The 26,064-nt window shown below is 39.8% G+C and overlaps 1 protein-coding gene across 2 annotated transcripts in view; it reads left to right on the top strand.

The window, feature by feature from the left end:
- PPME1 (protein phosphatase methylesterase 1) overlaps positions 1 to 24,785 on the top strand; it is a 61,369-nt gene extending 36,584 nt beyond the window's left edge. Inside the window, exons 6-14 of one of the 2 annotated variants that reach the window (XM_069469262.1) lie at positions 459 to 613; positions 1,169 to 1,259; positions 5,765 to 5,830; positions 9,068 to 9,191; positions 17,159 to 17,288; positions 18,195 to 18,239; positions 21,529 to 21,593; positions 22,228 to 22,295; positions 23,572 to 24,785. In XM_069469262.1, coding sequence (XP_069325363.1) covers positions 459 to 613; positions 1,169 to 1,259; positions 5,765 to 5,830; positions 9,068 to 9,191; positions 17,159 to 17,288; positions 18,195 to 18,239; positions 21,529 to 21,593; positions 22,228 to 22,295; positions 23,572 to 23,590 — 763 coding nt within the window. In that variant the 3' untranslated portion in view covers positions 23,591 to 24,785. Of the gene's footprint in view, positions 1 to 458; positions 614 to 1,168; positions 1,260 to 5,764; positions 5,831 to 9,067; positions 9,192 to 17,116; positions 17,289 to 18,194; positions 18,240 to 21,528; positions 21,594 to 22,227; positions 22,296 to 23,571 lie in introns of both variants that reach the window. The other variant, XM_069469261.1, reaches the window with a different exon arrangement.
- The last annotated feature ends 1,279 nt before the right edge of the window (positions 24,786 to 26,064 follow it).

Genomic DNA, 26,064 nt, shown 5'->3' with positions numbered 1-26,064 from the left:
AAAATAAACTGAGCTAGGGCTCATCTTGTGACTCTAAATTTCACTACATGATAGTGCTTAATAAAATTGCTTTCCTGTCTTATAGATAGGAAAATTGAGGCATAGAGCAGTTAAATGATTTTTTCCAGAGTTTCAAGCTTAGGTTCAAAATAAAGATGTTTATATAATTGCACTAGGTGTGTGGAATGGTGAAAGTGTGATATAAAGGAAGATTAGAAAATTTGAGTTCTTAATCCTTAATCTGTCATCTATCAGGAGAGCTAGGTATGTGGCCGCCTATATAGATAACTGTGGGGCATGTTAGGAGGTTTACATAGGTATGTTTGTAAGATGGCCCAGTAGACTTTCATAGTCTTCCGGAACTATTAGTTACAGACCAAAGGAAGGAGCTGGGGGAAAAAAAACATTTTTACAGTGTTATCAAAAATCATTCCAGCTTTTCTTTCTTCTCTTTGCAGAGATGTCGGCAATGTAGTTGAAGCCATGTATGGGGACCTCCCTCCTCCAATTATGCTGATTGGACATAGCATGGGTGGTGCTATTGCAGTCCACACAGCTTCATCCAACCTGGTGCCAAGCCTCTTGGGTCTGTGCATGATTGATGTTGTAGAAGGTAAATTTTCCTGGCACTGACCAAATCAGGATCATTGACTTACAAGAGATATCCCTAGTAGATTATTCTCTTGTTTTAATTTATTGTCAGTTTCACTTATCTTGAAGTATGTCCCTCTGTCCTTATATCTTTTTAAAATTTACACTCTAATCATTTTTCCATGTCATCAGAAACTCTTCATTAACATCTTTTTATGGCTGTATAATATTTCAATCATACGTATGTCCCATAATTCTATTTAATTATTTAAAAAGAAGCTGCCATGTCTTTAATGACCCAGCCTTAGAAGTCACACTACTGCTTGTACAAGTCAGCCTCTTCAGTGTAAGGACATTACACAGGGAGTGAATACCAGGAGGCAAAAATTATTGAGAGCCCTTTTGGAAGCTGACTATCTCATTAGTCTTCTGAATTTTCTTAAACTGCCTCTTTCTTTCCTCCTAAACATCACTAAATTCTCCTGTCATTGAGGGCAGATGTATAGAGTTGACTTATTAAGTGTAAATGCTCAGAATAAGTTAAACGCTATGGTTAAGATGTTTACTTAATGTCTAGGTACAGCCATGGATGCACTTAATAGCATGCAGAATTTCTTACGTGGTCGTCCTAAAACCTTCAAGTCTCTGGAGAATGCTATTGAATGGAGGTAACCTACAAATCTACGTTGTCTTTATTTTAAATGTTAGATTGTAACTTTCCTTTTTTATCAGCTCAAGCACCAAGTTCAAAGAAATAGAAGTTCTGTGTCCAAGAGTGATTTTAATAAGCGTGTGAGAAAACATGTAAAAAGCAGAATTTTTTGGAATATTTTAAATATTTCAGACTTGGCTTAGTTATCTAAAGCCCATTCTTTTTATAGTACACCATAGTACTTCCTGGAATCTTAGTAATTATGGATCATCTGCTGTCTAGCTGTTTCTGCCTCTAAGGTGAAAGCTTGGACTAGGTGGTCATCTCTGTCTAGGGCTTCTTCCACCTCTGATGCTAAGTGGTTCTAAATTCACTTTTTGTGTTCCAGATAAAATGCTGGAGAAAGCAGTTCCATTCCCCTCAATTTATTTGGATTTTATGTAAATAAAAAACTCTGTGGGTAGTTTTTATACAAATCACTGACAGAATTGGCTATGGCTTCCATTTAAGTAAAGGCATGAATTTAGTCATTAATCAATTATTTGATTAAATGTTCATTAAATACTACTTTGTGCTAAAGATTCAGAGATGAGTAAAACACTGTCCCTCCTCACAAGGAAGTCAGTGTTGGGATAAAATATCTTCACCATCCTATCTTCCTACCTTTTCTTCAACTCCATCTCCAATCACTTCTTTGAGACACTTTCTCTAACTCCTCCAGGCCACCCAGATGACTTTTTCAGCAAAATAGCTAGAGACCTTTAAGTCTATATTATATTGCACTGTTTACACCTTAAGTCCTCTAATCCTTCCTTGAGGGATATGCTCATATTGTTAATTTTCATTAATGTTTCAATAGAGCAGAAGCTGTTCTCTATTTCTTTTGTACTCTTCATGCAGCATATAGCATACTCCTGGCTGCCCTAGCAGGCAGAATATATCTGTTAACTGAATCAGAGATATCAAGTGGAAATTTAGGACCTGGTAAATATATTTTAGGGAGTTTTCCTAGGACAAAAGGTCTTGTGCCAGAATGTGGCTTGCCAAAATGTTTGTGTTTGGGGAGGTTGCTTCTGCCACTCCTGTTCACTACTGTGACACAGGATTCCTGTTCTTGCAGAAGCATTGAGAATGCAGCTGCTGCCAGCTTGGCTTGTACCTCAGGTGCCCTGCCTGCTTCCATAGTAACAACCAGTGAGAAAATTATTCTAGACTTGGCTGAGTTGTTTAAAGCCCATCCTTTTTCCAAACTTTTAGAATTTATTCAGTAAACATTTTTTTCTAGTTTAAGATATATCAGTACCTGATCTAAGAACTGTGGATGACTCAGGCTCAGTTCCTATCATCAAAAAACTGGGGATACAGACAAGTAAATACATGAACACAACACAATGAAGGAAGCACAAGGAGTATAGAAGGGCATCCAGTACAGCCTGGGGGTCATGTTAGGCCTCTCTTAAAAGAGATGGAGTCTTGTTTCTTTTGACAGATGCAAGATAGGATAAGCATTGTTTGTTGAATGTTAAGATGTTCTTGGTTCCATGAGAATCACTGATTTTTAGAACCTACTTTCTGTGCCTGAAAATCGGAAAGAATACTATAAAGTATTTGGTAATTTTGTCTTGTACACTGCTGGATACCCAAATCATGGTTATGACTCATGGCCATTTTGGCTGTTCCAGTTTTTTTTTTTTAAGTTGTTGGGGCTGGGCACAGTGGCTCATGCCTATAATCCCAGCACTTTCGGAGGCCAAGGCAGGAGAATCACTCAATATAGAGAGACTCTGTCTCTACTAAAAATTAAAATAAAAAATTAGCCAGGTGTGGTAGTATGTGCCTATAGTGCTAGCTACTTGGGAGGCTGAGGTGGGAGGATCACTTTAGCCCAGGAGTTCAAGGCTGCAGTGAGCTATGTTTGTGCCACTGAACTCAAGCCTGGGTATTAAAGCAAGACGTTGTCTCTTAAAAAAAAAAAAAAAAGTTGTTGGCCGGGCGCGGTGGCTCACGCCTGTAAATCCTAGCATTCTGGGAGGCTGAGGCAGGAGGATCGCTCCAGGTCAGGAGTTCGAGACCAGCCTGAGCAAGAGCGAGACCCTGTCTCTACTAAAAATAGAAAGAAATGATTTAGACAGCTAAAAAAAAAAAAAATATATATATATATATATATATATATAGAAAAAATTAGCCAGGCATGGTGGTGCATGCCTGTAGTCCCAGCTACTCGGGAGGCTGAGGCAGGAGGATTGCTTGAGCCCAGGAGTTTGAGGTTGCTGTGAGCTAGGCTGACGCCACAGCACTCTAGCCTGGGCAACAGAGCAAGACTCTGTCTCAAAAAAAAAAAAAAAAAAAGTTGTTGAAATACAAGGCCAAAGAATTACTGCTTTTGCTCTCATGGTTTTCCAAATGAGAAGCAGTAAGATATAGTCATTAAGAACTTGGGCTTTGAAGTCGACACATGGATTTGCATCTTGGTTCTACCACTCTGGCTATTCTGAAGAGTAGGGGAAGGAGTAGGGATTGGGGTGATGATGACAGTGGGAAATTGGTTAGGAGACTATTACAGTAGTATAGGAGATTAATGACGGTAGGCATAGACTAGGTTGGCAGCAGTGGAAGTAGTATGGTCAGATTTTGAATGCATTTTCAAGGTAGTGCTCTCAGAACTGGTTTATGGCTTTAGATGCTGAGAGCAAGACAAAGGCAGGGCAGAGGGAGTGTAGGATGACGTCTGTGCTTTTAGTCCAAGCAATCGAGTGAATAGTAGAGACAGAAAGAAGTAGATTTGGGACCAAATAAGGGGTAGTGACTAAGGAGTTTTGTTTGGATAAACTGAAATGCTTATTACATGTCTAAGTGGAAATGTTAAGTAGGCAGTTGTATATAACTAGTTAGGAGACGTTAAACTAGAGATAAATTGGAGAATTGTTATCACACAGTATTTAAAGCCAAAAGATTGAATGTTATCACCCTAAGAATTTGATGTTCATAGTAAAAAAGATCCAAGGACCGAGGCTTGGGATATTCCACAATATTTAGAGTTGGGAAGAAGAGGAAGATATAACAAAGAACCTGAAAAGGCACAGTTGGTGAGGCAGAAGGAAAACCAGGAGAGTAGAGCAAGTGTTCATAGAAGGAGGGAGAGAATAACTATGTCAATGCTGCTGAGAGATCAAGTAAGATGAGGACTAAGAAAGGACTGTTAGTTAGAATTGGCATGACAGAGGAGATCTTGACAAAAGAAATCTCAGAAAATAAGTGGGAGATGAAAACCTGATGGAAGTTGGGGTATAGGTTGAGGAAAGGATGAAAGGTGACAGAGTAGAGAAAGCAAGATAACTCTTTTGAGGAGCTTTGCTGTATAGGAGAGCAGAGAAACGGAGTAGTAGCTAGCAGTGAATGTGGCATTGGGAATGTTTTTAAAGGCTAGATAGTACAGTATGTTTATGATATCTACTAGAGATAAAACTACCAACACAGAGGAGAGACAGGATAACTGAAGGAAACAACCTCCTTTCAGAAGCAAGAGGGGATGGGAACCAGTGCCCAAGGTTGGCCTTGATAGGAACAGAGATATTTCATATATTAAACAGGCATCAAGGCCGAGTATAGGATTACAAATACTGGTGGGTTTGTAGATTCAGTTGGTCATCAAAATATGAGGTAGTAGTTCTGATTGCTTCTGTTTATCATTAAAGTAAGAAACAATATCTAAGGAGGGGGCTTTAAAATTTTGCATGATTTTTTTAAGCTAAAAAAATGAGACTTAAAGAAATGTGTTCTGCAAAGTGGCTTGCTTCAGGCAGTGTTTCCAGTTTCCCCTGGGACTGGAAGTCACTTTTCTTTGCTCTTAGATGTACTTAGCTAGATAAATGTGAGAAGACTAATCTATTAATGCTAAGCTCTATAGCATGGCATGTAAGACCCTGTAGGAGCTAGCCCCTACCTGCCAATCTCACACTGCCAATTTGCTCTCTCCCCTGCTTCTTCATGTGCTCAGTCCTCTGAAATCATCGTGTTCCTCACTTTCACATCACAGTACAATTGTTGAAAATGCTCCCTCTACCTAGAGTGTTCTGACCAACCTCTTATTTTCTGGTTAACTTCTTATCTTCAGTTCTCAATTTAGGCAGGACCTTTGGGAAGCTTTCTCTAACCTCATTCAGGATAAAGAGCTTCCTTTGAACCTTGCCCTTTTATATTAATATTACTTGTTTGCGTCTCTTTCTCCCTCCTGAATTATGTGCTTCTTGACTACAAGCCTGGTGCACATGATGTCCTCTTGGTAAATATTTGCAGAACTGAAATGGCTATAATATCTTTACTTATTAATAAGTTTTATAAAACTATCTAGCTTATGGCTATAACAGCCAGGTGTGGAGTCGTGATAATCTCCATAGTATTGGTGACTGCTACTTTTTATTAGGTCCCACATAATCTGTAGAATTATTCATTTGATTCTAGTGATGTGATAAAATAGATGTGAAATAACCTCCTCTCTCTTTTCTCATTTTTCTTTCCTAGTGTGAAGAGTGGCCAGATTCGAAATCTGGAGTCTGCCCGTGTTTCAATGGTTGGCCAAGTCAAACAGTAGGTCTTATTTTTCACCTTTGGGCTGGTAAGAGGCTGAAATGTGGTGAGGGAATTAAAGATGGCATTGATCTATCATCCTGATAAATGCCTTCGTTATTTTAGATAATTTTATAAGTGAGCTCAGGCCAGCCCTATAGATTTTTTTTTTCTTTCTTTCTTTCCTTTCCTTTCTTTTCTTTTTAAAGAAATCCCAAAGCCAGTTAATATCATCTATATAGTACTGGATTGCCTTAGGAAAACTCTATGTGTTAAAAAGTGAAGAATCCTAGAGAGTAAACATTAAAAATTGTGTCCACTTTAGTGCTGGCAGGTGTGGTTTCATTCTGGTAACAGCCTCCTTCTAAGCCATACCTAATTGTGAGGAATTTATTAATATAATAAAAAAGCTCTGGCGTAGCCTGAGTGAAAGCCAGATTCTAAGAATGAGCTAAGATTATTTAGCTCAGTTGATCTTTCTTGATAGAGTTACATGAGTCCTGGGTATTACTGTACAGTCACAAAATAAACAGGGCAAACTGAGAAAATTTTGCCCAACAGAACAGACAGGAGTGCAAGAATTAGATGAAAATGACAATGTCATTATTTAATGCTTACTATTTGCCAAGCAGTGTGTGAGGTATTTTATATACACTATCTCATTTTTAAAACCTTGTATTATAGAAAAATTTTACGCATATAAAAGAATAATAATACAGTGAATCCCAGTGTACCCATTGTCCATTTTCAATAATTATTAACTCATGGCCAGTCTTGTTTGTTTAATCTGTGCCCCCGTTTACCTTCATTAGGCACAAAATGTCTTGAGGTAAATTCCAAACAAATATAATTTCCTCTGTAGAATTTCAGTATGCTCTAAAAGATAAGGACTCTTTAAACATAATCATATTATCACACCTAAAAAAATTAACTTTCTTAATATCAAATATCTAATCAATATTCATATTTCTGATTGTCTCATAAATAATTTTTATAGCTAAAATCAGAATCAAAATAAAGTAGATAAATAGCAATTGGTTGATATATCTCTTAAAAATATCTTTCAATCTATAGGTTCCACTTCTGTCTCTTTTTGTTTGTTTGTTTGTTTCCTTGCAGTTAATTTTTTAAGGAAACCTGGTTGTTTGCTCCATAGAATTTCCTGCAATCTGAATTTGTTGATTGCATTCTTAAGCTGTAATTTAACATATTTCTTTCTATCCTGTATTATCTGTAAATTGTTAGTTAGATCCAGAGGCTTGATCAGATTCAGGCTTGCTTGTTTGTTGTTTTGGTTTTGTGTTTGTTTGCAAGAATACTTTATAGGTGATATTGTGTATTGCCATCAGGAAGCACATAATGTCTGGTTGTCTCTCTTTTTTTTTAATGTCAGTAGCCATTGATGTTTATTACCTGGATTCATTAATTCATTTGTACTATCTCATTTAATCCCTGCAATAGCTTTTCAAGGTAAGTTTTGTTTTATAAGTGAGGAAATGGAAGTTCAGAGAGGTAAATGGGTTTCCCAGGATCACACAGCTAGTGGATGACAGAGCTAAGATTCAAACGCCTGTGTATTTGACTTTGAGGCCAATATTAATTATGCGGTTTATGCCTAGAAGGGCAATTTCAGTAGTAATATTAGGCAGAGAAAATGCAGAAACTCTGAATAAGCCATGATACTGCTCACTTTTTAATGCCTAAATATTTTGAGATTTGACTTGTCTAATCAGTGGTAAAACATTTTGTTAAGAAAGTTACATGGCATATATGCAGGTAGTTAATTTTGAAATTTTATTTGAAGTGTTTTTTTTCTCTTAGTAAGTAAACCTATGTGTATGAGAGTGTGCATGGGTGTTAATTGTCACATACATAGCTGGAACTTTCCTGCCCTTTTTGTTATAGATGAAATTGCCTTGAACCTCCTATCCACAGGCTGTAGAAATTCAAAGCATTTGTTTCTTTTGTTATACTATTTTTTTTTATCACATCTATACTGTATACTGGATGTGAAACTTGGCACCTCAAGTGTCATATAAAACCCCCATTTAACAAAATATTTGTGAACATACACTTTAGTAAAGGTTTGGTAGAGAAGTTATCATTCTTAAAAATCTACCACCGACCCTTCAGTTTAACCCAGTCTCTTTTTATCTTGCTTGTTCTCACTCCTTTTCTCTATTGTTCTCAAGGGCAAAATAACAAATTCTTCTCTACCATGCAAAGCAAACCTTGGCACTTGCTGCTACCCAGGCACTTGGAATTTTTATCTTCAGAGCTTATCAATGTATTTTTTTCCATCAAGTTCTCTCTAAAAGGAATTATGTTACCATCTGTTAATATAGTAATAATTTTTCTACCAAATTACATAATAAAAAAGAGATACTGTTTTGCGGTTTTTTAAACTTTTTTTAAGAAACAGTCTCACTCTGTTTCCCAGGCTAGAGTACATTGGTGCAATCACAGCTCACCGCAACCTTGAACTCCTGAGCTCAAGCAATCTCCTCAGCTCAGCCTCCTGAGTAACTAGAACTATAGGCATGCACCACCAAAATTGGCTAATTTTTAAAATTTTTTTTGTAGAGACAGTCTCGCTATGTTGCCCAGACTGGTCTTGAACTCCTAGCCACAAGCAGTCCTCCCACCTCAGCCTCCCAAACTGCTAGAATTACAGGCATGACCCATTTTTTAAGGGGAAAAAACCTCAACAGTAATTGGTTGGATAAGATGGTCTGATCTGCAAGGTTTAGCTAGCCATGATTGTTATTAATATAATTACCAGTTTTTATCAGCTAATTAAAAAGTGGGCCTTTTACCATTCTGTTTGAGTCTTATTCTGCTGTAAGCAGGGTACAGCAGAAAAGCACCATGCTTTGGCATTATCTGGGCCTGGATTTGCATCCCAGCCTTATCTACTCATGAGATAGATAATCCTGGACAATTTTCTTAACTCTTCAGGGCTGCTTTATAGGATTGTTATGATTATGTAAGACAGTGCTAATAAAACTCATGCCGCAGGAAATGGACCTTTTTATGGGTCAGTATTGGTCCAAGAATTGGAAACCAGCCTTTGTTGCATAGTCATACATGTGGCCATGACCTTTCACAGCCCTAGAAATGCACATTTCCATCCTCCTTCTCCCAGGAGCATTAAGTTTTAGCTAACATTTGATTATAAGAGACCATAAATATGAGCACATCTGAGCTAATTTGTGTATAAAAGAGAGGTATGTGATAGCACTTTTTTAAAAAACCTAGGTGTGAAGGAATTACAAGTCCAGAAGGCTCAAAATCTATAGTGGAAGGAATCATAGAGGAAGAAGAAGAAGATGAAGAAGGAAGTGAGTCTATAAGCAAGAGGAAAAAGGAAGATGACATGGAGGTAGGTAAAGGCCTGCGTTCTTGGAAAGATGGGGTAGGAAATGATTCAAAGTGTTTGTGGGTGGGGAAGGGGAGATAGAAAACATTGTTCTTTTTGTCCACCATTAGGTATTTTAGGGGGCAATTACACTGTCATAAGAGATACTTAGGGTAACTATAAAATGTAAAGCACTGTTGACCAATTGGAACATAAAACTTACAGTGTATACCTTACCCTCAAACAGACTACTTTCTCACCTGTGCTTCTCTTCCTGTGGTTTCTCTCATGAAAAAATCCCATTTCCTACTAGTCTACTCTAAGCCCATCCAAGACTTACCCATCTTTCAAAGTTTGTCTCCTTGGGGAAGCTCTCTGACATCAGTTTATATCAGTTTTCTTTCAATACGGCACTGAAAGTCTATATGACACAATTCAGTGCTTTCTTTTTCGAAGTTGTATGTATTAAGTCATAGAACTAATTTTCATAAGCCACATTCAAAGATCCTATGGTCTCCTGCTGGTCATTGTTAGAATGCAGACTCATGTCCCCTAATTGTGTACAAATTGTATCCCAAACAAAAAAATTTATATTTTAAGGGAAGAAACTGATGTTCTGCATGAATTTCCTTCAGCATTTAGCTCAGGGTTGTATAAATAGTAAGTGTTCTGTGAGTACTTACTGGGCAGTTGATTTGAGGATAGTAGTGGAAAGGGGTGCTTTTTTCTTGGAAATGTTTAGTAGTTGTGAGCAGCAGACTTTCTCTAATGGGTTATATACATTTTACTAATGGCAGATAATGAACTTGTAACCATATACTCCTTTGCATTTGGAGGTGCTACTGTTAGCAAGAAGGAGAGTACATCTTTTAACAGTGTTTTTAATTTAATTAGGATCTTCTTGCCATTCGCAAGATTAGTGATCAGAATAATAATTTGTACCTCTTTTGAATTTACAAAGATAGAAATAATGCATGATCTGTTTGGTTCTCTCAACATCCTGTCAGGTAAGGGGAGATCTTTTCTCCCATATTACAGTGTAGAAACTGAGGCTCAGAAGTTAAGAGACACACCCAAGGTAATCAAGCAGATACGTAATAAATTTGAAACTCTTAATGAAATTATTTTTTTCCTTTTATGTGCTAGGAACTATGCTGAGTGCTTCACATTTATAATTCTCATTTTAGCTCTGCATTGTAGGTATTATCATCATTTTACAACTTAGGTACAGATAACTTGCCCATGGTCAGACATAAAAGAGCTAAAATATGCCCAAATCCTCTGACTTTTATTAATAATTCCAACTTATTTTTTCTTTGTAGTTTTTTTAATAAGCCTCATTATAATGGTTTTATAAACTCCAGCAGTTTTGTTGAGAAGCCAGACTAAAGTGCATCAAGCAATGAGGATCCACGAGCAGTCACTTCCCATTCCTCCCCAAACCTCCCAGCCCTAGGCAACCACTAATCTACTTTCTGTCTCTATAGATTTGCCTAATCTGGACATTAAACATAAATGGAATTATACAATATGTGATCTTTTATGACTGGCTTTTTTTACCTTAGCATAAAGTTTTCAAGGTTCATCCATGTTATAGCATTTCTTTTTGTGGTTGAATAATGTTCCATTTTGTGGATATACCACATTTTTTTAATCCATTCAGTTGTTGATGGACATTTGGGTTGTTTTCATTTGTCCATTATGAATAATACTGCTACGAACGTTCACGTGCAACTTTTTGTGTGAGCATAGGTTTTTATTTCTCTTGGGTGTACACCAAGGAGTGGAATTGCTGGAACATAAAGTAATTATGTTTATCCTTTTGAAGAACTGACAGACTGTTCTCCAAAATGGCTGTACCATTTTACATTCCCACTAGCAGGTATAAGGGTTCCAATTTTTCTACATCCTTGCCAGCACTTGTCATTTTCTCTTTTTGATTATAGCCATCCTAGTATGTGAGAAGTGATAATCTGATTATGGTTTTGATTTCCATTTCCATAATTACTTTTAATGTTGAGCATCTTTTCCTATGCTTATCGTCCATTTGTATATCTTTGGAGAAATGTCTATTCAGATCCTTTGCCCATTTTTTTAGTTGGGTTTCTTGTTTTTATTATTGAGTAGTAAGAGTTATTTATATATTCTAGATACAATTCCTTGATTTGCAAATATTTTCTCCCATTCCATGGGTTGTTGTCTTTTTAGTTCCTTGATGGCATTCTTGGAAGTACAGAAGTTTGAATTTTGAAGAAATTCAATTTATCTATTTTTCTTTTTGTTTCTTGTACTTTTGTTATCGTATCTTAAAAGGCTAGTAATCCCACTACTGGGCATCTACCCAAAGGAAAAAAGACATTCTATAATGAAGACATCTGTACTCAAATGTTTACAGCAGCACAATTCACAATTGCAAAGATGTGGAAACAACCCATGTACCCATCAATACATGAGGGCATTAATAAAATGTGGAATATGTATACCATGGAGTACTACTCAACAACAAAAAACAATGGTGAACTAACACCTCTTGTATTATCCTGAATAGAGCTGAAGCCCATTCTCCTAAGTGAAATATCACAAGAATGGAAAAGCAAGCACCACATACATATACTCACCATCTAATTGGTACTAATTGATCAACACTTACATGCACATATGGAAGTAACTAACATTCATTGGGTGTTGGGTAGGTGGGGGGGGGGAGGAGATAGGTATATTCACACCTAATGGGTGCAGTACGCACTGGGGGATGGGAACGCTTGTAGCCTGTGACTCGGGCAGTGCAAGGCAAATATATGCAATCTAAATGTTTGTACCCTTGTAATATTTTGAAATAATAAAAAGTCTTCACCTAAAGGTCATAAAGATTTATGCCTATATTTTCCTGTAAGAGTTTTGTAGTTTTAGCTTTAATATTTAGGTCTATGATCCATTTTGAGTCTATGTATGAAGTGAGGAATGGATCCAACTTTATTCTTTTGCATGTGGATATCCAGTTGTCCCAGCACCATTTGTTGAAAGACTCTTCTTTCCCCATTTAATTGTCTTGGCACCCCATTGAAATTCAATTGACTGTAAATGTTAGAATTTATTTCTGGACTTTTAATTCTATTCCATTGATTTATATGTCTGTCCTTATGCAAGTACCATACTGTCTGTCTTCATTATTTTTTAATTTTATTTTTGAGGGGTTTTTTTGTTGTCGTTGTTGTTTTAAGAAACAAGGTCTCAGTTGCAGTTACCCAGGCTGGAGTGCAGTGGCACAATCATAACTCACTGTAGCCTCCAGTGCCTGGGATCAAGCAATCCTCCCACCTCAGCCTCCTGAGTAAGCTGGGAATACAGGTGTGAGCCACCACACCCGGCTAATTTTCTTTTATTTTTTGTAGAGACAGGTTCTCTCTATGTTGCCCAGGCTGGTCTTGAACTCTTGGCCTCAAGTAATCCTCCTACCTCAGCCTCCCAGAGTACTGGGATTACAGGAGTGAGCCACCACACCCAGCCCTGTCTTCATTCTTGTAGCTTTGTTGTAAGTTTTGAAATCAGGGAGTGTGACTCCTCAAACTTTCTTCTTCTTTTTCAAGATTATTGCAATCTTATATTCTCAAAAAAAATTTGTTGAGTACTTATGTGCCAGACCCTGTATTCTTATTGTTTAATATACATGAGTATCTTTAGTTCATCCTTATAACAATTCTTTTAGATTTTGTGTTGTCCATTTTAAAGCTAAGAAAACAGGCTTGAAGAAATTATTAATAAATAACTTTCCCAAGGGATCCACAGTTATTAATTAATGGTAGAGCTGGGATTTGCATTCAGTTAGGTCTGTCTGATGTAAGCTTATGTTTTTTAAAAACACGTTTCCAAAGAGGCATTAGGAGATAATGCAAAGCCTGTGGTAGATGCCCTTGTGTGGAGAACTGCATCCTGCCCAGGTAAACATCCTAGGAAGACTGGTAGCCAACTTTCTGCTCTTCCTGCCCAACAGCTAGATCCCATTACACCAATCTGTTTTATTACAGTTTTTCAGAGCATCTAACAGGCATCTAAACTAAACTAACCTTATAATTCAACTCTCCAGAGAAAGGTTTTATTTCTAACACCCTAACTACAGGAGCAACTCCACTTCTATCCAGAATTTTTTTTTTTTTTTTTTTTGAGACAGGGTCTCGCTTTGTTGCCTGGGCTAGAGTGTAGTGGTGTCACACAGAAATCTGAATTAAACACAGAAATCTGAATTAAAAGTAATTTTATATATAATGAACCATGGTTCTTATGCTTAAGGAAAAGCTATTTAAACAGATGAAAAGGATTAAATGAAACAAGCCAGGCATGTATATGTAGTAGATACTTTATAAGCATTATCTAAATTTAATCCTTACAACAACCTGAGAGATATACATATATATAAATATGTAAAAAACATTTTTCTTTTTTTTTTGAGACACAGTTTCACTTTGTCATCCGGGCTAGAGTACAGTGGTGTCATCAGAGTTCACTGCAACCTCCAACTCCTGGGCTTAAGCGATCCGCCTGCCTGAGCCTCCTGAGTAGCTGGGACTATACAATACCTGCTAATTTTTCTATTTTTAGTAGAGACGGGGTCTCACTCTTGCTCAGGCTGATCTTGAACTCCTAAATTTAAGTGATCCTCCCCACTCTGCCTCCCAGAGTGCTAGGATCACAGGCGTGAGCCACTGTGCCTGGTCAGCAGAATTGTTTGTTTTTGTAAATTTTAAGGCTTGAAATGAATTCCTTTTTTAAAAAAAATTATAATATTACTACCTTTGAAGATTCTCTTACCTTAAATTTATCATTTGTATATGAAATCCAATGTGCACATGGGAGGGGCTTGTGAGATTATGCCCTGTCTGTGACAGTGGAACTGATCTCTTCTAAGAAGTGGCTCATGAAAGGAAAGTGTCGGAAAGAGGACTGGCTGAGGTTCTAGGTTGAAGTGGCAGTTACTGTTCACTTTAAAGTGTTCTATGCCTAATAGAAGAAAATAGAATTAGTTGTTAAGGGAGAATATTAGAGCCATAAGATACCTTTATGTCTTCTTTTACTGATGGGAAAATCAAGGCCCAGACAAAGGAATGGACCTAAGAAATCCTGGACTAGAAGACCCAAGTTTCTTGACTCCCCATCCAGTGATCTTTTTCTTTTTCTTTATTGTGGTAAAAACATAAAATTTACTACCATCTTGATTATTTTTAAGTGTACAGTTAAGTAATGTTAAGTATACTTACATTGTTAAACAGGTCTAAAATTCTATACCCATTAAATAACAGTTCCTCTTTTCCTTCACCCTAAAACCCCTGGTAACCACGATTCTACTTTCTATTTCTATAAATTTGAATATTTTAGATACCTCATATAAATGGAATCGTACAGTGTATGTCGTTTTATGACTGGCTTATGTCACTTTGCATAATGTCCTCAAGGTTTATTCCTGCTGTAGCATGTGATAGTATTTCTTTCCTTTTTAAGTCTCAGTTATACACACACGCATATATATACCACATTTTGTTTATTCATCCATTGATAGCAATTTGAGTTGCTTCTACTTCTTGGCTGTTTTGAATAGTGCTGCTATGAATGTGGGTTTGCAAATATCTCTTTGCTCAGTTTTCAGTTCTTTGCATGTATACCCAGAAGTGGGATTGCTGGATCATATAGTAGTTATATTTTTAATTTGTTTTCCATATTGGTTGTGCCATTTTACAACCCAGTGCATAGGCTTCCAGTTTATCTACATTCTCCCCAACACGTATTTTCTCTTGTTTAAACAGTAGCCATTCTTGTTAGAAATGCAAATTCTAAAAAAAAGAAAAAAAATAGTAGCCATCCTAATGGGGTGAGTTGGTATCTCATTGTGGTTTTGATTTGCATTTCTCTGTTGATTAGTAATGTTGAGCATTTTTTCATATGCTTGTTGGCCACTTGTAATGTCACCTTTGGAAAATATTCAATTCCTCTGCCCATTTTTTAATCAGGTTATTTGATTTTTTTTGTTGCTGAGTTGTAGGAGTTTTTTGTGCATTCTGAATATTAACACCTTATAAGATATATGATTTTCATAGATTTTTCTCCCATTCTGTAGATTGTCTCTTCAGTCTGTTTATTATGTCCTTTGATGCATAAAAGTTTTTAAGTTTGATATAGTACCGTTTGTCTATTTTTGCTTTTGTTGCCTGTGCTTTTGGTGTCATATCCAAGAGATCACAGCCAAGTCCAGTGTCGTGAAGCTTTTTCCCTGTGCTTTCTTGTAGGAGTTTCATAGTTTTAGGTCTTACTTTTAGGTCTTTCATCCATTTGAGTTAATTTTGATATATGGTGTCAGATAAGGGCCCAACTTCATTCTTTGGCATGTACGTATCTATCTGTTTAGCTGTCCTAACACTATTTGTTGAAGACACTGTTCTTTCCTTATTGAGTGGTCTTGCCATTCTTCTCAGAGATAATTTAACCATATATGTGAGTGTTAATTTCTTTTTTTTTTTTTTTTTTTTTATTTCCAGCCATAGCAGGCAGAGTGAGGGTTAATTTCTGAACTCTCTGTTCTTTTCCATTGGTCCATTTGTCTTTATGCCAGTACCAAACTGTTTCGATTACTACAGCTTTGTGATATGTTTTGAAAATCAGGGAGTGTGAGTTCTCCAATTTTATTCTTTTTCAAAATTGTTACTGCTATTCAGGGTCCCATGAGATTCCATATAAATTTTAAGATGATTTTTTCTGTTTCTTAAAAAAATGCTATTGGGATTTTGATAGGGATTATGTTGAATCTGTAAATCACTTTGGGTAGTATGGACATCTTAACCATCCAGTGATCTTTAACATAATACGTCACTGTCTCGTGTTCACTTCTAGATCCTCATATTATGGTTGGTACAGTATCCTGATGATTTATTTCTGTTGTTAATATATCTCAAATATTTCAATGATGTAGAAAAGTATAGAGAATCATTTATTTGTTCAGCTAATATTTGATGAAGTAGTCTGTGCCCCCTTTCCAACTATCAAGATTTTTATAGATGTTGATGTTCTGTCATGTTTGTCAGAATTTCCTTTTAAAAATTACTATTGCAGGGGCCGGGCGCGGTGGCTCACGCCTGTAATCCTAGCACTCTGGGAGGCCGAGGCGGGTGGATTGCTCAAGGTCAGGAGTTCGAGACCAGCCTGAGCGAGACCCCGTCTCTACTAAAAATAGAAAGACATTATATGGACAACTAAAAATCTATATAGAAAAAATTAGCCGGGCATAGTGGCGCATGCCTGTAGTCCCAGCTACTCGGGAGGCTGAGGCAGTAGGATCGCTTAAGCCGAGGAGTATCTGAGGTTGCTGTGAGCTAAGCTGACGCCACGGCACTCACTCTAGCCTGGGCAACAAAGTGAGACTCTGTCTCAACAAAAAAAAAAAAAAAAAATTACTATTGCAGGATCATTATATCATAATAAATCAAAATATAAGAAAAAACGTTCTCCAACAAATCATCCTATCTTCAGTTTTCCCTTACAGTTCTTTCCTATAAGTATACCATATTTTTTTCAGTAATAATCCTGACTTAGATGACATGTTATACTTTGATTCTTTCACTAAATATTATATTGTAAGCTTTTTTTTTCATACTGCAGTGTATTCTTTGTAATTATTCTTTTGATAGAAAGTCCTTTTTGCCAACTGGGTATAAGAAAAGCTTAATCTTGGCTCTACTGTTTACTGCCTTTGTGACCTGGAAGTTTTTTGAGTTCACTGAAACTAATAGGAATAAAAAGTAAACTTCTAATTATCTAAAAATGGAAATTACAAAAATAACCTATATAAGACTGTTATAAGGATTAAATGTATATTAAAATGTCTGGGACACAGTAGGTCCTTAATAAGTGCTAGTTTCCTTCCCTTTCCTTTTCCCAGGGACCTAGTTTTTATCCTGTTCCTCCAGGGGTTGCCCTCGGAGACTCAGAACTTGCTCTTATTCCTCCAGACCAAGAAAGACCATCCATATACCTGGAGAATTGAACTGGCAAAAACAGAAAAATACTGGGATGGCTGGTTTCGAGGCTTATCCAATCTCTTTCTTAGTTGTCCTATTCCTAAATTGCTGCTCTTGGCTGGTAAGTGTATATTTGTGTGTATTAGCTCAGGCTGCCATAAAAAAATACCATAGGCTGGGGTGACTTACAACAGAAGTTTATTTTCTCACAGTTCTGGGGAGGCTAGAAGTCTGAGAGATCAGGGTGCCAGCGTGGTTGGGTTCTGATGACGGCTGTCTTCTTGGCTTGCAGATAACTGCCTTCTCTCTGTGCCCTCTTGTAGCCAAGAAAGAGTGAGAGCAAGCTCTCTGGTGTCTCTTCTTTTAGGGACACTAATCCTATCATATCAGAGCCCCACCCTTATGACCTCATTTGACTTTAATTACCCCCTTGTAGGTCCTAGCTCCAAATGCAGTCATATTGGGAATTAGGGCTTCAGCATGAATTTTGGGGGGACACAATTCAGTCCATAGTTGTACGGACACATTGTCATCTGGATATGACCTCATTAAAATTCCTCACCAAAATAAGTAGTGACTTCCAAAGAAGAGTATATTCACTCATCTGTGCCCTTTCTCCTCCCCACACCCAATCTCTGAACCTAACTATGTATAAGCATCCACCTGGTATGGCCTAGTTCTGGCCTGGCCTGGCCTTTATACTTGGTTAAGCCCAAGTCCTTCTGCTAGAGCTAGATAGATACAGTGGTGTGAGGATAATTCTGAGTATGATGAGAATCAGAACAGTAAAACCCTGTTTTCAAAAACCAGTTAAAAATGAGCAAAGTTATTATAGGGGATTCTCAACCTGAAAGGCTTCATCTGGTAAGAATATACCTCTAGGAGTTAGGAGTGGCATTAACATGAATTGAGAATGTCATCACATTTACAACTTTGTAACAATTCTCACTTTATATTTGAACCTCAAAACCCATTTTACAGGGCCTTTTCTAGTAAGCTATTTATGTATTCTCTTGTTTTGTTCTAGGTGTTGATAGGTTGGATAAAGATCTGACCATTGGCCAGATGCAAGGTAAGTTATCAGGAAGTTATGCCCCTAGACCCTTTGTTGAGCTCAAGATCATATAGAAATTAATATTCTGAGATGGTGGGGTGCAATGGAGAAAGCAGGGGCTTTAGAGTCAGACCTAAGTTGACATCCTCCTCTATTCCTGACCCACTCACTATATGATTATGGAGGCAAGTATTCCCTTTGATTTTTTCCATCTAAAAATGAGGATTATAATACTACCTATATCTCAGAGTTATAAGGATTAAAATGAGACAATGGGTTTGAGTATTATAAAGTACTATATAGGGCTATGATGTTGTGAAAGCAGATATTCTGTATACTAATCGGTATTTTTTATCATTGTTAGAATTTTTAGGAAAGAGAAAGGTCCAAGATAATCCAGATACAAAAAGGTACAAAATCTGTATAGAAGACAGCATGGTGAGGTGTTAAAAACAAGATCTCTGAAGTTGGGAGAACTGGATTTTGAATATTGCTTTTCTAGTAAATTTTCTATCTGGACAAGTTACTTGGCCTGCCTCAGCTTTAGTCTTCTTAATCTGTAAGATGGGAAAACTGTGGCAGCCTCAGAGGGATCGTGAGGTATAATGAGTAGGAAAGTGACATGTTGAGCACTGTGCGCAGATGCAGGTTATGTTGGCCAGATGACAGTGGAAGCAGTGAGGTCAATTTTGTGGTGACTCTTGCTTTAGTATTGGTGAAAAACTTGGTGAAGGTAAAGTCAATAGGCTTCGCAACTTCTGGGTTGTGGGAAGTAGAGATGCCGACTCCAAGACCAAGGTTTCAGGCTCTAGCAGAATCTGTTTTTGACCTCCCTTCTCCACTCATTACTAATCTCCCTGGGTAATTTCATGACTTCCATTTATACACTGATAAGTCCCAAAGCTAAATGTCCAACTCACCCCTCTCACCTGAGCTTCCGTCTTGGCCCATGTATCAAACCTGCTGGATATCTCTACTTGGATGTCTCGTGGGTCCTCTAAACTCTTTTTTAGCTGTCCTCAGGCTCTCCGCAGGAAAAGGAGATCTATTCCCTCATGGTAGTTGCTCAAAGGCTCTTGATTGATTTCTAAAACTCTGACCCCAGACCTTCATGCCCTTCTTTTCGTTTAACTCCATAGTATCCTGAGGCTTGGAGCCAGGACAGTGAGCTGGGACTGTGTGATTTTTATGACACTGATGTTGGTAGTTCTGGGCTTTGACACATACTTTAGGCTTAAATTCAATTCAAGCAAACCTTTTCTAGGCACCCATTCTGTGCATATGTATGCTTGATGCTAGGCACACGTGAGAATCAGACATGGCCCCTGAGACTGTCTGAAAGCAGTTGAGCTGGACTGGGATAGCGTTTGAAACCATGTTGATCACAATCCTTGGAATCAGTCCAGGGTTTGAATCACTGTTAACTGGTTTTGATGCCTGAGAGAATTGCTAACTTCCTTAATCTTGAGTTTCTTCATCTATAAAGTGGAGATAATGATATATCTCAGTACAGTTATATGAAATTTAAATGAGAAAATGTGGGTGAGAGTCTGACAAATGGTGCCTTTCGTTATGTCCAGGAAGTAATCATGATTCCTCATGAGATTACATTCCTCCTGTTTTCCTCAGTATGGATTCTACTAAGACCACCTTCTGTTTTAAAGAAAGTCTCTGGACCTAAGGTTCCTTATCTATAAAATGGGAGAGAAAGGTTTGGAAATATTCCTACCTCATAGAATAATTGTGAGGATTACCTATGATCATATTACTTTATGTGTATTTGGCACAGTGGTTTTAGTATGTGTGAGTTCTCCCTGATTACTTATATCTAATCTTCCAAAGAGGAAGGAAGAAATGCATCCCTAGTCATCAGAGGCTGATCTAATAGAAAAACCAGAGGAGTTGGAGTTGTAAGTTTGGGGTCTCTAGTCCTTTAGTCATTCATTCATCCAAGACTTAATAAGCACCTACTCAGTACCCAGCCTGTGTTGGGTCCTGTTAGGGATATAGGGCAAGTAATTATACCAGCCCTTGTTCTTATAGAAATGAGACATTCCTGGAGAGGCAAGTGGCAGTGGCACATAAAATGAAAACTTACAGGAGGGGCACACGCTGCTGTGTTTAGATCCTAATGTATTAACAACAGTACTTCAGGAGGTAGACGGGAGAGGTAACTAGGCTAGAGTACCCAGAGCCAGCTTACTGCGGGAGGAAGGGCATAAGCCGGCTGTACTGAATGGAATGGTCTTATTTCTCCACTAAGTAAGCAGCCTTGGGCAACTCACTTCACTAATCATGGCCTCAGTTTCATCTTCTCAAAAAAAAAAAAAAAAAGAATTCCAGTATTTGTCCTGCATAATTTTATGGGGTAGATTTGAGAATCAACTTTAAAAATGAATAGAAGAGTACACTGCAAACTTTAAAAGTACTGTGTCCCTGGGGTAAGAACCACAGAATGTGCTGACCAGAAAAACTTTCAGAGCTTATTCTTTTATTTTGTAAATAGAGAAACTGAGGCTCAGAGTCTGTTCTCTCTACCTGTGGGAGCTCTGGGTCCCCTATCCTTCAGTCTCCGTAAGGACTGTCTTGATCAGTCATCTCTGTTCACTTCTAATAACTGTCACATTAGTTGTGAGCTTTCAGTGTTCCATAAGACAGTGTGAGAAAGTGCTTGGTGCAGTGCCTGGCACATAGTTAAGTACTCAAATGGTAACTTATTATTGTAATAATAAATTTCAAAATCCCTAACATGGCTTACAAACCCTTAATGGCATAGTCCCTGTTTACCTCTCCAGCCTTATTGTTAACCACTCTCATAAGCACCGTGCCAAGCTACTTTTATTTTCAGGAATAAATATTAATACCATTGCAAGCCTTCTTTCTTTTGTGTAGGTTCTTCTTCCTGTGAAAGAAGCCTTCCTGGATTCCTGTTGGATTCTGAAGCCCCCTTTTCTATGTTCCTACAGCCCCATATGCCCAGTTTTATCATAGAAAACACATCCTGCATTAAAATGTTAATTTTAGTGTTTTACTCCCCAACTGGACTGTAAATCCCTGAAGGACAGGATATGTTTCTCCTATGTGTCTAGCCCAGGGTCCACTAAATAGGTATGGAAGGAAAAAGCAAAGGGAAATAATTGGCACAAGGTTACAAGTGTTACCATTCTCATCAAAGACTTGGTAATTTGGCCCATAGTATTGGGGTGGGGTTGGAAATGGGAAGGTCCTGGGCTCTTGGAGTGACCTGTGAGGTTGCAAAGGTGGTGACAAGGGGGCTCAAAGTTGCTTGGCTTTGTTTCCTCTCCAGGGAAGTTCCAGATGCAGGTCTTACCCCAGTGTGGCCATGCAGTCCATGAAGATGCCCCTGACAAGGTGAGTCTGGTGCTCAATGACTATAAAAGGACAACTGTGAGAGCAACCTTGGATGTCAGAGAAGATTAGGACAACCTTCTGAGTCTCAGCCTGCATTGCCTACGGTAGCAGCTGCTGTGGGGCTTGTGCACATACAATTTTACCAGCTCCCCAACCCTCTCCCTGGCAGTTGCTTATGGTCTCAGTTTTGTGTATATGGACTGAGGGGTTTCTGGCATCCTGTTTCATCCCAGGGCCCTATGATTAAGATCTTAAGCTCCATTTTTCCAGTACCCCCAAGAGCCAGGTGGAAGAAGAGGTGGTTGGGCTACAAACTGTTCCCTAAACTACAGTCACAGTTAGGAATTAATATGGGGTTCTCCTGTGGGAAACAGGTGCTTCGTAATTCTAAGAAGATAAATAATCCCTTCACATCATTCCTTTTGAACTCTCTGGAGCCATCCCTGGAAGGATGGTGGGGAGGAGTCTCCCAGCCCTACCATGGCCCAAGTCCTTTTGATTTCAAGCTCCCTAGACCTATGGGACTCATGAAGGCATCACAGAGCCTAACCTTCCAACAGAATCCCACAGGACTTCCAAGGCTAAGCCCCATCACTAACCTTCATGTGGCCTGGAATATCTCTCCCCTCTCCAGGTAGCTGAAGCCGTTGCCACTTTCCTGATCCGGCACAGGTTTGCAGAGCCCATCGGTGGATTCCAGTGGTAAGCAAGTACAAGGGTTTAAGGACCCCAGCGGTGCTGGCTAATTCCCACAAACATATTTGTAGGGTTGTAAATAATCTCTGCCTTACCCCTGCTTGGTCACCATGCCTCTCTTCCTCCTCTTCAACAAAGAGCCTGGAGTGTCTGTTCTACAAAGTCATGGTTGGTTATTTCTGTATGCTCTGGTCCAGTGGTTGTTGCTGAGGCTGCAGTTGAATCGTGCCTAGTCTCCTGCCTCCCACTGCAACGTCCATTTCTTCTTGAGATGCCCCTTCTCTGAGGCTGGGATGGGAATCAGTCCTTATCCAGGCACGTTAGAGAAGTTCTCTTTGCCTCCTGCCCTGCTGCTGAGGAAAGCTAGGCAGGCCATGGAGGTCGTGTAGAAATCTAGAACAGGGTTTTTAGCCTCAGCACTATTGACATTTTGGGGCAGGCAGTTCTTTGTTGTGAGGGTTCTCTTCTATGCATTGTAGGGTGTTTAGCACTGTCCCTGGCCTCACTAGACACCAGTAACACTTCCCACACCTAGTACTGACAGCCAAAAATGTCTCCGGATTTTACCAGTCCTGAGGGAGGCAAAATTGCCGCCATTTGAGAACCACTAGTCTAGAGGAGGAAGGACAGCATTCTTCATCTGATTGGGGAAACACAGCCGGCTCTGTGTTGTGGAGGAAGAAGAGAGGTGTGTTGACCCAAACCAGGTGGTCCTGGCCCACCTTATAGAGCTCCTGCAGAAGGGCCTTGATCCTCAGAGAGCCCACAGGCCTGATGAGGAGTCGCTCCTGCCACTGGCAAGTCTCGTCTCCGATTTCAGTGAGAGTTCGGGGGAGTTGTTCCCACCCTCAGAACGTTTGAAGAAGAAATGTTGAAGAAATGACTTCTGCCTTAGAAAACTCTGAATGCCAGGCCCTGGGAGATGAGAATGGCAGGGCAGGGTAGGCACTGGAGACAATGACAGAAGCCTGTGACAGTGAGCCACAGAACCACCGAACCATCCCTCTAGTAACTGACTATTGATGAATCCCAGGAATCAACAATAAAGACTTAATTTCTCTTAATAAAATGTTTGACTGAGGCCCCTGGACCATTTGGAGCCTTGATGAGCAGGACACTGTGAACAGACTCTGTGTTTAGCCCTAAATGGGGCTGTGAGGAGATGGGACAGATCTGCAAGGGCCTTGGTGGTCATTAGGAGGGCTTCCTGGAGGAGACAGGTTAAGCAGGGGACAGCTAATAATATAGTTACATTTGTTTTTCTTCTCTTTCTGTTCTTCAGTGTGTTTCCTGGCTGTTAGTGACCTGCTGTCCACCCCTTCCTCATCATTGAGCTCTGTTGTAAATACATTGCACCAGAGGCCACTGTGATGCCGCTGTCTCTTCCTCCCCATCCTGCCCGGCTATGTGACACTGGCTTCCTGTAGACGGGCATCCCCAGATGTACAAACCCTTTCATGTATTCCTGCCAAAAGCATTGTTTTCCAGGGCCCTTGACCAACATCAGCTTCCCTAGTCCAGGGCTCTCCAGCTCCTACCCCTTCCCTGTACAGGGGTAGCTCCTGCCTGTTCTCCTTGCCTTGCCTAGGGTGAAGCCTCCATTGCTGCCACCCTGGACCCTTATTCCTGGCATCAGGCAATGCACCTGGGTCCAAATGTCTCCATAGGCTCAGGGACCTCCATTCCTTGAGATTGTTCTTGTCATAGTCCTTCCCTGCCTCTTGGGATGGACAATGCACAGGGTGGTCCTTATTTTTCCTTTTCAAATAAAACACCAATCAGGTACCATTTTATTCCAGTCTTACTCTTCCAGGTTTGGAAGACCCATAGAGGCCAGGATCCCATCCTTAGGTACAGGGGGTGGTGGTGGATAGCATTACAAGAAACCAGCCTGAAAATCAGGTCCAGCCAGTCCAAGCACATGGTCTCCCATCTGGGGGAGCCCACCGTCCCACTCCCACATGTCTGGGCACCTGCCCTGGGCTGAGGCCAGGCTGCTCCAGGGGCCTCTTGAGCTCTCACCTGCCACAGAGCAACCAGGTTAAATACAGCCCATGCACAAAGCTGCAGGCTAAAGCCTGTGGAATTGTTTTTAATAATCAGATGTAACCATTTTCATAGCTGGTTCCTGGAGGTGTGCAGTGCCCGCTTGCCTCTGCAGACCCACAGCTTCTCTTCGCCAGTTGTGGTTTCCACATCACTCCACATAGAAACATTACAGTCCGGCATCCTCAGTCTTTGCCTTCTTCCAGCTGCCTCCTCACAGCACTGCGGCCTCCCCCTGCTGCCCAGGCACGCCGTTTCCAAGGGCAGGGAGGGCCAGTCTCCTGAAGCCCATCTCTCTGTGACTGTCTTAGGTGATGCATAGCCCCCTCCACCTCTCCACCCAACAACTTCCTATCCCTGTCCTGCTGCACGGTCCAGAGTCTAGGGCCTACTTTGTTTCTTTGTTATTTATGACCTTGTTTAAAGAAAATAAATATCTCCCAACCTTTATTGGTCTGGTCTTCATGTGGAGTGGTCATTTCTGCTGATCTGGGGGCAGGGGACATCGTTCATTGGACTTAGATGTCATAGAACTCTAGAAGCCCTTTTCCCTACAGCCCATCAGTATCTTACGCCCTGTCTGCTCCTCAGACCCTGACTACCCAGTGGGGTGGACAGAGCCAGCCTCCACTGCGGCCAAGGAGACCTGGATTCCAGTCCTATCTCCCAGTTGTTTCCTGTGTCGACTTCAGCCCAGAACAGTATCTGCAGTGTCCACATGACCTCAGTCACCCATAGCTTCACTTATGTCAACACCCAAACTTTGTCCACAACCCAGATCATCTCCTGAGCTCTAGACACCTACCTCCCCATGTCTCCTCAGATGACCAAAAGCAACTTCGTATCGATCATTTCTAAAACTGAACACACCTTAACCCTGAAACTTGCTCTTCTGCAGTGTTTGCTAGCTTGGTAAGTGGTAGGTACCACCATCTCTCCAGTTGTCCAGGTCAGACACCCAGAGCCCCCCCTGAATTGCTCCCTTTCGTACACCCATTATCCAGTCTACCAGCAAACCCCATCCCCTCTTTCCCATGCCACAGCTGCCCTAGCTTAGGCCTCATCTTCTCTCTCCTAGATCACTTCAGTATAGTACCCTTGCCAGTTTCCTGCCATGCTTCTCCCTCCCTAGGTGGTCCTCCACACACTGTTGGAGTCTTCTACTACCTAGTAGGCTTTGGGGCCAGGCTGTCTAAGTTAGAACCCAAGACCTACCCCTTACTGGCTATGTGATGCAGCATCGTTCTTTATGTTGTAGTTTCCTCTTCTGAAAACTAGAGATAGATAGTACCTACCGCCCAGAGTCTTGAGGACTATGTAAGTTAAAATAGGTTAACTGGCTCTCTCAGTAACTGGCATGTGGTAGACATTTAATAGTTCCTATTATGGCCCTGCTATGTTAGACTTAAGACATTTACTCAGAGTGGTCCATGTGCCAGTAGCATCAGTATCTCCTAGAAACTTAAAAGAGATTTTTGTCCCCACCCCAGACCTATTGAGTCAGAACCGATCTATATTTTAACAAGTACATTAATGTCTGAGAAGTTCTGGTTTAATTGCTCACTAAATATTTCAGTATAAAGCATGACCTCGGCCGGGCGCGGTGGCTCACGCCTGTAATCCTAGCACTCTGGGAGGCCGAGGCGGGTGGATTGCTCAAGGTCAGGAGTTCGATACCAGCCTGAGCAAGAGCGAGACCCCGTCTCTACTAAAAATAGAAAGAAATTAT

This window comes from Eulemur rufifrons, chromosome 6 (assembly GCF_041146395.1).
Source record: "Eulemur rufifrons isolate Redbay chromosome 6, OSU_ERuf_1, whole genome shotgun sequence".
Classification (NCBI taxonomy): Eukaryota; Metazoa; Chordata; class Mammalia; order Primates; family Lemuridae; genus Eulemur; species Eulemur rufifrons.
This window is presented reverse-complemented; position numbering and strand designations above follow the sequence as displayed.